The sequence below is a fragment of the Ovis aries genome, chromosome 15 (assembly GCF_016772045.2).
Source record: "Ovis aries strain OAR_USU_Benz2616 breed Rambouillet chromosome 15, ARS-UI_Ramb_v3.0, whole genome shotgun sequence".
NCBI classification, from domain to species: domain Eukaryota; kingdom Metazoa; phylum Chordata; class Mammalia; order Artiodactyla; family Bovidae; genus Ovis; species Ovis aries.
In genome coordinates, this window is record NC_056068.1 from 48,411,341 (window position 1) to 48,424,590 (window position 13,250).

At 38.7% G+C, this 13,250-nt stretch overlaps 1 protein-coding gene across 1 annotated transcript; it reads left to right on the forward strand.

Moving 5' to 3' along the window:
- The first annotated feature begins 7,630 nt into the window (after positions 1 to 7,630).
- On the forward strand, positions 7,631 to 8,578 carry LOC101109299 (olfactory receptor 51G1-like). The gene has a single exon (XM_004016668.5). The coding sequence runs from the start codon at positions 7,631 to 7,633 to the stop codon at positions 8,576 to 8,578; it is 948 nt and encodes a 315-aa protein (XP_004016717.2).
- The last annotated feature ends 4,672 nt before the right edge of the window (positions 8,579 to 13,250 follow it).

Genomic DNA, 13,250 nt, shown 5'->3' on the forward strand with positions numbered 1-13,250 from the left:
ACAATGCCCCTTCTCAGCTCGGAAGCAGTTATGGAACAAGAACGATGCCCCTTTTCCCTAGGCAACATAATTCTCCTAAAAGAAAAGGGAGGAATGAGAGAGTCATTTCCTAGGCAGGTTGATAAGAAGTCTAGGGGTCCCCAAGGAGAGAAGGGTCTGGAATTCTCAAGGAGGAAGGAAGGGCAAACTTTTTTTCCTTCTCTACATTCCTTAGGATTATATAACAATAATGTATTCTGCCTGAGGACAGTCTCTGGATTAAACCTTCTGGCTAATTCTGTTATCTTAAAATGTAAATTATGGGTGTAGGTCTGGTGAGGTCTTCACAACCTGCAGGCATTCTTTGGATTCATTGGAGAGTATATAAACTCATGCTAAGATCCAACCAGTCCATTCTGAAGGAGATCAACCCTGGGATTTCTTTTGGAAGGAATGATGCTAAAGCTGAAGCTCCAGTACTTTGGCCACCTGATGCGAAGAGTTGACTCATTGGGAAAGACTGTGATGCTGGGAGGGATTGGGGGCAGGAGGAGAAGGGGATGACCAAGGATGAGATGGCTGGATGGCATCACGGACTCGATGGACATGAGTCTGAGTGAACTCCAGGAGTTAGAGATGGACAGGGAGCCTGGCATGCTGTGATTCATGGGGTCGCAAAGAGTCGGACACGACTGAGCGACTGAACTGAACTGGACTGAACACTAACAAGTGGGTACTCTTTCTGCCCGCTTCTGATGCCTATGTCAGAAGCTTTCTCTATCTCCTTTATACTTTAATAAAACTTTATTACACACACACACACCAAAAAAAAAAAAAAAAAACAAAAACAAAAAACAAAAACAAAAAACCCTCAACATTCAAAAAATGAAGATCGTGGCATCTGGTCCGCTCACTTCATGGCAAACGGAGAAAAAGTGGAAACTGTGATAGATTTTACTTTCTTGGGCTCCAAAATCACTGCAAACAGTAACTGCAGCCATGAAATTAAAATAAACACTTGCATTGTGGAAGAAAAGCTATGACAAACCTAGACAGCATATTAAAAAGCAGAGACATCACTTCTCAGACAAAGGTGCATATAGTCAAAGCTATGGTTTCTCCAGTAGTCATGTACAGATGTGAGAGTAGGACTAAAGAAGGCTGAGCACCAAAGAATTGATACTTTTGAACTGTGGTGTTGGAGAAGACTCTTGAAAGTCCCTTGGACTACAGGGAGATCAAACCAGTCAATCCTAAGGAAATCAACCATGAATATTCATTGGAAGGACTGATGCTAAAGTTGAGGTTCCAATACTTTAGCCACCTGGTACAAAGAGCTGACTCATTGAAAAAGACCTTGAAGCTGAAAAATATTGAGGGCAGGAGGAGAAGGGGGCAACAGAGAATGAGATGGTTGGATGGCATCACTGACTCAATGGACATGAGTTTGAGCAAATCTGGGGGATAGTGAAGGATAGGAAGCCCTGATGTGCTGCAGTCCACAGGGTCACAAAGACTCAGATGTGACTTGGCAACTCAACAACAACAACACAAAGAAGACAGACACCTCCTGAACCTGTACAAATAATCACCGCCCTGAAAATAAGAATATTCACTCATCAGTATTTGACAAGATTGACTGTTGACTTGTTCTTAGATATCTGTGCTTTCTCAGCAACTCCAACACTTCTCTATGCTGATTATTCTCTTGTCTCTCTGGATAAATCTACTCACTGCATTTTCTGGTCAGTCTACAAATACAAATGTTGCTTTTTTCAATTCTAAGCACCTCTCTCTACTAGGCTACACACAAATTGACACTTGACGTGGGGATAATTATATGCGTCTGCTATACAGAAATCTTAAATTCCATAAGCCCAAGATAGAATTTATTCTCTGCTGCTCCATCCTCAACTGCTACTTCCTCCTGCTCCAGCTTTAGAGTCTTCCGTTTAGGTGAATGGCATGTCTGTTCTCTTCTTCACTCCAGTCAAACTATATGAACTATTGGCCCTAGATGATCTTCATTTTCCCATAATTTCCAATCACTTACTAATATTGTAGATTTACTTTCCTAATATTTTTCCATAAATCTTCACTTCTACATTTCCATTGCTCATGCCTCAATTTTAATAGGAAAAAGTTGCCTCAATTTAGAACCATTCCACTGGTTGGTTTCCTTGTCTGCATGCTCAAACCACTCCAAACAGAACTGAAAAATCTAAGCATGATTATACTGCACATGTATTTAAGCTATTCCATCATTTCTCTTCCCTTGCAGGTTTCTCTTTGCTCACAACTACCACTACTATTTATTGATAATTTTCTAGCTCAAAATGTTCATTTCTGATTATATATTCTATGCTTTGAAATAAATAACCTTCCTATTTACCCTTCTGATGATCTCTAGCAAGTTACTATAATTGTTTCTGCTATACTCTCTTCTTTAAATATGTTCCTCTTTATTTAGGGGCCCATAATAGTACCCATCTAGCTTTGAATTGAAAAGCCATGTTAATTCATGGCCCTGGACCAAACTCTGAGAACTAACCCCCTGAAATGTTCATATAGTTACTGAGTAATAGATCATTATCTATGCCCAAAGTAGTAACCCAGGATGAACCAGATTGGCAGCATGTTTAAGATTAACATAAAATTTATTATGTGTACTTGTTGCTTTGGGGTCATATAACCAGAAACTTTGAAGAGCTCTCTCGCTCCAGGCTTACCTGGATAGAGACATTTCTCATATGTCTCTGATATTTGCTGCTAGACTGATCCTTCAAGAAATAGGAACACTGAGAAGACTCTTATGTGACCTCTCTTGGCTTCCCTGGTGGTGGTAGTGATCAAGAACCTGCCTGCCAATGCAGGATACATAAGAGATACAGGTTCAATCCCTGGGTCAGAAACATCCTCTGGAGGAGAGCATGGCAATCCATTCCAGTATTCTTGCCTGGAGAATCCCATGGACAGGGGAGCCTGGGAGGTTATAATCCATAGGGTTGCAAAGAGTCAGACAGGACTGAAGCAACTGAGCACTCATGCATGAGACCTTTCCAGCCTTCACCAAAGTATATCCTTTTCTTGCTGTCCTACAGTGTCTCTTGCTACATTAAATCTCAGCCACAAGACCAGCTTTATGGTGAGTTGCACAAGTGTTTTAGTGAATCACTGAACTAGGGTGTGGGTGTAGGACTCTTGAGATGGCCCCTCTATATCACTATATCATGTCCAATTTGGTCCCTACATTACTTCCCAGACCACTTCTGTATAGCTCCACACATTCTGTGACCAGGATCTGTATCTTATATCTCTCTCCTTTAAAACAAAACCCAGACCCCATTTCACATGCTCCTGGTGAATCATTTTAATATCCTCACCATCATAATCATTTCTCAGGAAAAATAAAGAACTCACTTTTAGGAAGAAGGGAAGAGGATAGGGAACTCATAGTGGAAAAGTAAACTGTATATTATTTTATCAAAGATCAAGCAGTACTAAATGAATTTATCTCGGAGGATATATGTTAAGATTATCACCTATGGAAGTAATGCTCTAGATAGTCAACTCTCACCCTTCTAGATATTTATAACTTGAGAAAATATTATCTGGATTTGGAGGAGGAGGGTTGGAGAATATAAAGGATTGTATATACTGCAGATCTAAAATGTATATGCTAAGTTGCTTCCAGAGTATCAACTCTTGCACAGACTGTAGCTTGCCAGGCTCCTCTGTCCATGTGATTCTCCAGGCACAAATCCTGGACAGAGTGGTTTGCCATACCCTCCTCCTCAAGGGGATCTTCCTGACCCAGGTATCAAACCTGCATTGCTTATGTCTCCTGTATTGGCAGGTAGGATCTTTACCACTTGCACCACCTGGATCTAAATATGATATCAGATATTTCTGGGGCCAGAAATCTATGATCTGTATGATGACTTTCATCTGTATGGAGTTAAGAAAGTAAGCCTGAAGCAGAGGTGACTGTGTGTGCTAATCTTATACCATACATCCTTTGGAGAGCTGGCAAAGATTCACAAAAATTAGCAATGGACAGTTCTGTCTGCCACATGCACATGTGATGCTACTCTGAGAACCTATACCACAGGGACTGAATGTAAGCCTCCAGGGAGAGCCAGAGTCAGTGCTTTATAAACCTGCTCGCCTGAAACTATGCTCAACACAGGAGCCATACAAGGTCCCAGCTGCACTTGATTTGCAGAATTTGTGCCCCTGCACTGGGGTCAGGTGAGTGAGCAAAAAACCTTGAGCTAATTTAGCTCAAATCACACTGTATGTATATTGGGAATGGCAGTCAAGAGAAGTCATGGGCTATCCTAAATATGGTTGCAAACTCGACTGTGAAGATTTCTGAGGCAGGATGGACATTTGTTGGAGGTATACAACATCTCTTTTTCTCATGTATGATACATTCTATATCTTTGGGAAACCATCCCTGGCCCCTCTTTCCTCACCCAATAATCACTCAATTCTTGCCATTTAGTTTAAGATCAACTGCAAGTCCATAATTAATGTAAGGAAGAAGTAATACCTAAAAGAAAAGAAAAGGAAGGCAAGGAGGCAGGGAGGGGGGCTTTCCAGGTGGTTCAGTGGGTGAAGAATATTCCTGTGATACAGGAGACGCAGGACACGTGGGTTTGATCCTGAATTGGGAAGATCCGCTGGCAGGGGACATGGCAACCATTCCAGTATTCTTGCCTGGAGAATCCTCATGTACAGAGGAGCCTGGTGGACTACAGTCCACAGGGTTGCAAAAGTCAGACATGACTGAAGCTACTGAGCATGCATGAGGAAGAAGGAAGGAGGCAAAGAAGAAAAACTGGAAATATGGTTTATAAGTCTCACACTACATTGTAATAGAGGCAACACAATGTATTTATCAATGAAGCGCTCATGATGAAGAGCTACGTAGAGGTCTTGTCTTAAAAGAAATAGTTTAAAGAACTGATAATATTAAATCTATATGGTAAGATATTTAAAAAGCACAGTAGCTCTGCATTTATGCTCTGAAGAACTGATATGATTTAGTTTAGGTAGCATTTCTCAGGGCAGTGCAAGAAACTCCAGGACTCTGTGCAGCTTTAGTGCTCTGAAGCAGCACTAACACCTTTAAAGTTCTATATGGCCAGAAAGCCACTTAGCATATTGGCATTGTAGCAACATTTCTCAGAAAGTTGCACGTTCAAAAAAAAAAAAAAAAGACTTTTGGAATTCGACTTACACTATTTTCTATAACTATTAGACACAGATCAATAAGCATGCATTGGTTTGTTTTGCAAGCTCTGACCTTTGTCCAGATATGCTCTGTCTTCCATTGCGTGGTAACTCCTTTCATTTTAGCATTTGTTTGTGAGACAGTCCAGACATTTTTAGTGTATCTCTCTTCTCCACGTGTAAATGAATTCTAAAACTGTATGACTGTTCCTTGTGTGTGTGTGTGTGTGTGTGTGTGTGTGCTCAGTTGCTCAGTCATGTCCGACTCTTTGGGACCCCGTGGACTGTAGACTGCCAGTCTCCTCTGTCCATGGAATTCTCCAGATAAGAATATTGGAATGGGTAGACTATCCCTCCTCCAGGGGATCTTCCTGACCAGGAATTGAACTGGGGTCTCCTGCATTGCAGGCAGATTCTTTTCCAGCTGAGCTACCAGGGAAGCCCTTGTATAACTATACTTCCTCAGAATTTGGCTTCATATATACCATATTTGCTCTCTGCAAAGCCCAGCTATGTGGCAGACCCATAATAATTACTGAATTATGCTGGAAGAACTAGTTCACACCACTAACCAATGCAGTACCCATTGCTGGTTTTCTTTCATACATTCCCTTCTCTGGTAATTCTCTGCATTCCTAGTGTATCTGTGATTTTAAACACACTGTAATTAAAAGCGTGTGTAGTGCAGGGAATTCTACTCAATGCACTGTGGTGTTCTCAATGGGAAGCAAATCCAAAAGGCAGGGAGATATATGTATATTTATATGTACATCTTGTTCATTTTACTATCCAGTAGAAGCTAACACAACATTGTAAAGCAACTATACTGAAATATAAATTAATTAATTAAAAAGTAAAATTTGTCAAAACAGGTGGATGGATACTAAGTCCACTCATTGCCCATCTCTCCCTCTGTAACCACAACTCAGAAAAATTTTATTAGGACAATATAGATAAATCATAGCACTCACCCCTCCCCCTCACATTTCAGTAGTTTATCTATAAAAAAAAGATTTAAAAAACAGCTTTCCTTTTTCTATTGCAGATCCTTCTTTTCTCAAATAGAATAGCATGACACCTGCCATCTTTTCTTTCCTTATAGGTGTTTCTCCTTCTTCTTCTCCTTCTTCATCCACTACTTGCCCTACCATCAGTGCCAGTATGATTTTACTATTCAATTGCCATGCCTTATTTTGGGTTTGACGACATCGCTCACCTTTCATAGAATATCTTTTCTGGATTTTCCTTAGACTAAGAGTTAACATGTGAAATGGGGACTGCAGGCATTCTTCATGAGTCTATACAGCAGCATTATAGTTGGTTTACGAAAAAGAATTAGGCTAAAATGAAGATTAACCGTTCATAACTGCCACATACATAAGACTGCCCAAGGAGATGTTGACAAACAGAAGCATCATTCAATGTGAACAAAGTCTCATTTGAACTCGATGATCTAAGATTCCACACTTTATTCCTTTCATTAATAATTGTCCATGAGGGAATCAGGATCATTAAAAAGGTGAGTCATGGAGAGCAGGATGCAGATAGAGAGTTGGAATCCTTTATGTGTCCCATAGTTAGTGCCCTCATGAGTTAGTTTATGGATGTGTTCTCTGTTGACCCATGGGTTAGTGGACCTTCAGAAACATAAGCTATACATCATCTGTAAGTATATTATTTAAACTGAGTACATAGCAGGAACTCAGTAATTGTGCATGGCATTGGGATTATACTGTATTTCTAATGACAAATATTATCTAGTTTTGACCTTCCTTCTTTCACAGATCTATACCAGATATTCAAATATTTTTTAAACATCTGTAACTAGGATTAAGAAGGGACATAAATCCAGGAAAAATACAGATAAAACTCAAACTCTTCCTAGTATTTGTCACAGGTATTTGTTCTGATGTCCCAACTGCCAGAGCAAAAGATAGATCTGGTTATATCAGGAGGTCAGACTTACTGTTAACATTCTTATACACTTTTTTTTCTAACTACCAAGAAGTCATTGAATACAATTATCCAAATCTCGGTTTGTTTAGAACCCTATTATTATGGTACAAAAACTGATTTAGATTATGTACAAGGACACTGCATTTTCAATACAGAGTTTTGCTTTGCCTTTTTTATTCATTAAAATATCTGCCTATGAGAAAGAAATTTTCTAGAAACAAAAGGCCTGATTTGCTTCTGTAAACTAGGACAAACCACCCAAAAGAGAGTGTAGCATTATACCCTAGGGTAATGTCTAAAGGAATAGGATTCAGTATTGTGAGGAGAAAAGAACAGCAATATTTATCTGAAGGCATGGGCCAGGGGTGCCATATGGGATGAGATGATAGGAAATGCTATAAAAGAGTAACTTTTTGCTGTCTCCATAACTTCTAAAGGGCAAAAATCTCTCAGAGATATGGCAGTTCCTATCAACAATAATGCCAGCAGTTTCTTCTTCATACTGATGGATTTCCAGGGACTCGAGGCTGCTCACTGCTGGACAGCTATTCCTGTCTGCTTCATCTATGTTCTCTCTTTGCTGGGCAACACCACCATACTGCACATGGTCAAGTCCATTCCCAGCCTCCGCACACCCATGTACCTCTTCCTCTCCATGCTCTCAGTGGCTGACCTGGGCCTCACAGTTTCCACACTGCCTTCCATGGCAGCTGTTTTTCTCCTGGCCCAAAGGAAGGTGGGAGCTGCAACCTGCTTTGTGCAACTCTTCTTCATCCACACATGCTCAGTAATTGAGTCAGCTGTGTTGTTGGCCATGGCTTTTGACCGCTGCGTGGCTATCCGAGAGCCCTTACGCTACGCCACCATCCTGACAGCCAAGCGCATCGGGGCCATTGGACTGGCCAGTGTGACCCGTAGTGCTGCCCTCCACTTGCCCCTGCCTGTACTCCTTGGAAGACTGCGGTTCCCACCTGTGAATGCACTGTCACATTCCTACTGTGTTCACCCTGATGTTCTGAGGCTGGCCAGTTCCAGCACAGTTGTGAACAGTGGCCTTGGGCTGTTTGTGATGCTCTCCACATTGGGAGTGGATGCGGTCCTCATTCTCCTCTCCTATGTGATGATTTTGAAGGCAGTATTGAGCATTGCTTCCAATGCTGAGAGACTCAAAGCTTTCAACACTTGCATTTCCCACATTTGTGTTGTATTATTATTTTATACCCCACAGATCAGCCTGCCCATGATCCATCGCTTTGGGAAAAAGAAGCTGCCAGCTCAGATATTCATGCTTCTGTCCTATTTGCACTTTCTTGTACCTCCAATGCTCAACCCAATTGTCTACACTGTCAGAGCCAAAGAGATTCGAGTATGCATTCTGAAGATGTTTCAATGCAGAAAGTTCTGAGCCTCAGGGATAAAACACTGGTTATGACAGCCAGCCTGCTGACTGAAGATTTCTCAGAGAGGAGGCAGAGAATTCCTTCCATCTGGCCTATCAATTAATTTTTAAAAAACACTGACTGAAATACATCGCAATGTTTTTCTAGCCATCAAAACAGTGCCTGCTTAATGAAAAAAAGAATATGCTTCTTGTTTGAGAAAGTCATTACTAGTCTGTTAAAAAACTCAAGATTGTTATAGAGGAGACTGACAGCCTCCTGAGAGTATCATTTTCATGTAAAAGCAAGCAAATTAGATAGGATTTAAAAATTGCATCTAAGATTTCTCCCAACTAAAAATCTAGAATCACAAAATTAAACTCAAGAGGACCTCACTTGGTTTACTATCTAAAAATCTGTAAAAAAGTGAAATCAAAATGTTTTTCTTATGATCTGCATACTAAGTAGAGAGATGAGTTACACTGGAAAATGTAAACCCAGTGGAATTCTTCAAAAATTGAAGTGTACTTAAGAAATAAATGTGTTCGTTATCATAATAAAGTGAAGTGTATCACAATGTGAATATTATGCAGCTCAGAATTTCTTTAAACTCCAGTACATCTAAAAAGCAGGCACAGCCTCTAATATTTTCCAGCCCTTTGAATGCAGTTAAAGCACTGCTCCTCACTTCCTTATGGAGACATAGGATATTTTGTGCCCTCAGAAACTATCATGTTATAATCTTTGAATGATGAATACCATGTATAAGTGGATTGTCTCTGAAATTTAAGGAAGATTTAAAAAAATAAGCAAAGTTGTCATCCTGTAAGACCATTTTTATGAGAACTGACTGGATTTTATAAACAAGTCAAAGCTAGAGAAATTGATTTACTTTGTCAGAGTCTCTTTCTTTCTGGACTAAATCATTAGCTAACTTCTCTGATGGAACTGATCTTTGCCAAAATAAACATTATCAGGTCAAGTAAATCTGTCCCTCACATGCTAATATTTTCCATCAAGTTGTACCACATTGGGGATTCCCTGATGGCTCAGATGGTAAAGAATCTGCCTGCAATGTGGGAGAACTGGGTTCAGTCCCTGGGTTGGGAAGATCTCCTGGAGAAGGGAATGGCTACCTACTTCAGTATTCTGACCTAGAGAATTCTATGGACAGAGAAGCCTGGCATTCTACAGTCCATGAAGTTATAAAGAGTCGGACATGACTGAGCGACTTTCACTTCACTTCTCTGTACCATATTAACAGTTTCTTATGATGTTAGGATGGAAAGGAGATGGGTAAATGGTAATGGGTAAATGCAAATTACCCATATTTTATTTCTCCCTTACAGAGTCATTCATTTAAATCATATTTATTTACCTATGCTGAGCTAATCCCTAGTCAAAGTATAACGAAACCAAATTGGAATATCTCTTTCTCAGTGTGAAAGTTTAATTCATCAGGGGAAACAATATTGTAAACAAATAATTCTCCAGTAATTTAAGGAGGTTTGGTGGCAGATAGTACAAGTTAGAATGAGGACACATGGAAAGATAGGTCCATGTCCTTATTGGGATATCAAGAGACACACCTTTGAACACTTACTAAGATTTCCCAAAATCTGGAGGAGTTAGGCATAGAGAATAAGATATCATTTATAAATATTGAATTTCAGCTTACAAAAATTGAATCTACTAAATTAGTATGACTTTCAGATAGCTTGAGAAGAAAGAAAAGATTTTAGTATATATCCAGAATACCAAATTATGAAACATCAACAATATTTGAAGAAAAATCTAAAATCATCCCTCACTAGTATAATTAGTCCCATGTAATTAATTCTCATTCTGCTGGAACTTGGCTTGGCAAACACATGGCTCCATCTGCACTACTAATGTTCTGGAGATTGTTATTCAGTCCATCAGTAAAATCTCAAAATTGTTTAAGTAATGTCATCACAACTCTCTACCCAAGAATTAATAATTGGTACAGTTATTCATGGGCTTCCCAGTTGGCTCAGTTGTAAAGTATTTGCCTGCCAACATAGGAGATAGGGGTTTGATTTTTGGGTCTGGAAGATCCCCTGGAGAAAGAAATGGCAACCCACTCCAGTGTTCTTGCCTGGGGAATTATATGGACAGAAAAACCTGGTGGACTGCAGTCCATGGGGTCACAAAAAGTCAGACACACTGAGAGGCTAAGCGTGCACTCACAGTTATTCATAGGAGCTCTGAGACAGTCTTTTTTAGTTGAAGAAGAAGCCATCTGTCCTGTGGCTTATTTCAAGAGCTCGCCAGGGAAGTGCCAGAATAAAACAACAACCAAAACAACAAAACCATTTGCAAATAATGAAATACTTAAAATGTCTATGTTCATTTTATTACTGACATTTTTCAAAAGAGAAAGATCAGATAAGAGGTCATGAAAAGACAAGGAGTTTGTTAGTTCCTGTGGCATTCAAAACAAATATAATAAAGTCAAGTTAAGAAAAAACAAAGAAACAATGGGTATGAGTTTGAGCAAACTCCAGGAGATAGTGAAGAACAGGGAAGCCTGGCACGCTGCTATCCCTGGGGTCACAGAGATGGACATGACTTAGAGATTGAACAACAATAAAATACTAGACAAAATGTCTATATGGATAATAATTTTACCTATTTTCAAAGAAAGTATAATATCTAATTTATAAAAATGAATGAATGCAATCTTCATTGAGAAAGAAATCTTGAGCTATAACAATATTATACTGAGACATAAATATGTATAATTTATAAAAATTTATTAAATATATATCCAAGACATAGAAGTTCAGAGTTTCAGAATAGTTTTATAGGTACTAAATGCCTGCATTTTCATTAAACTGCCAACAGAAAACTATTGCTACATTCAAATTAAAGAAGTAGGTCATGACCAAGTAAATATTTTTTAAAAAATAAATTAAGTTACTATTAATACACTAGTTTCCTTCTATCAGGCAAAGCTCCTTTAGGTTGCTGACAAATAGATATGGATTATGAAGAGCAAGACATTAACAAATCTCTAGGAAATACCATACAAAGAGAATATAACTCGTGAGATATTTATACCAACAACATTTTAATTGTACCAATTTAACCTAGGGAAAACAGAGCATCTCTTCTAATCTGACAATTCTTCCTATTGAATCCATCCATCATAATATACCAAATAAACTTAAATACTTATAGCACCTCTCTTTTTATAAGGTGAAATAACAAATCTTTGTGATTTTCCAGTGGCCAATGGGAAATCTGAAAGATTGTTTTAAGAAGAAAGATACTCTGAAATTTTTTTTTGACCACTTTAATTTTATTTTACTTTTAGGATTCAATTTTGGGAAGGCAAAAGTCAAAAGTTGTAAAATATCTGTACATTTAACATAGGATCCTAGGTACTTGAGAATACTTGTTTATTTATTTGCAAATGCCAATAAACTTTTAAAAAATAGAATGTAACTGACTATAAATAACCTTAGCTGTTTTCTAAATGAGGAATCTTTTTAATAATCAAAAACATAATAAAGTCAACATCACCATAGAAGGTTATTCTGTCAATAAAAAGAATCTTTCCTATATAGGGAGATCATATATGTTAAAAGTATGAACCTTTATACTGCAGATTAGGTAATGAACATAAAGAAAAAAACTCATCAAAATCTATATTTAACCAAATTGAACTATAATTCTGACTAACTTGTGTTTCATTATATTTTGTAGTATGTCTCTGAAAGATACATTTCTAGAATATGGAAATATTGAAATCCTAGAATCTTGCCAGAGGGAATATAAAATAGCGCAGCTACTGTGGAAAAGAGGTCAATGGTTCCTCAAAAAGTTAAACAGAATTTCCATGAGATCCAACCATTCCATTCAGGTACTTGAAAGAAGTTAAAAAACAAGTATTCAAATGACACTCATATGTGAATGTTCATTGCAGTATCATTCTCAAAGGCCAAATGGTAGAAACATCACAAATGTTCATCAACTGATGAATGTTAAATTGTGGTATACATAAGAAATGGGATGTTATCCAATTAAGAAACAGAATAAAATTCTGTTACATTCTGTAACATAGATGAACCTTGAAAACTTTATGCTGCAAGAAATAAGCCAGATATAGGAGAAGAAACACTGTGTGATTGAAACTGAGCAGGACCCTGAGGGAGCCCTCTTGGATTAAAAAACAAAACAAAACAAAACAAAACAAAACGGCTCCATTTCCTGTTTACAGAAAGAAAAAAGAAAGAAAGAGAAATAAAAGACTTCAGTCTCTTAGGCCTTCTTGGATTAGAAGACTCAAGCAGTTACTGATTAGGACAATAGTCACAAGACTCCTAGTTCCTTCTGAAGGGATACAGATAACAATCTGATGCACACCTTTGAGCAGTTCTACAGTAAACCAAGGCTTCCCTAGTGGCTCAGCAGTAAAGAATCTGCCTGCCAATGCAGGAGACACAGGTTCCATCCTTGGGTCCGGAAGATCCCCTGGAGAAGGAAATGGCAACCCACTTGATTATTCTTGACCCAGACCTGCTCCCTCTGCAGGTGGAAGATGTGACTACATGCTGACCTCTGGGAGCATGATTGGAACCAGAAGTTAATGACTGATATTCCAGAAAGAGCATGGTGTTGCAACACCACCAACCAACCAGAAGGTCCATAAGCTGAACACGTATCTTAAGA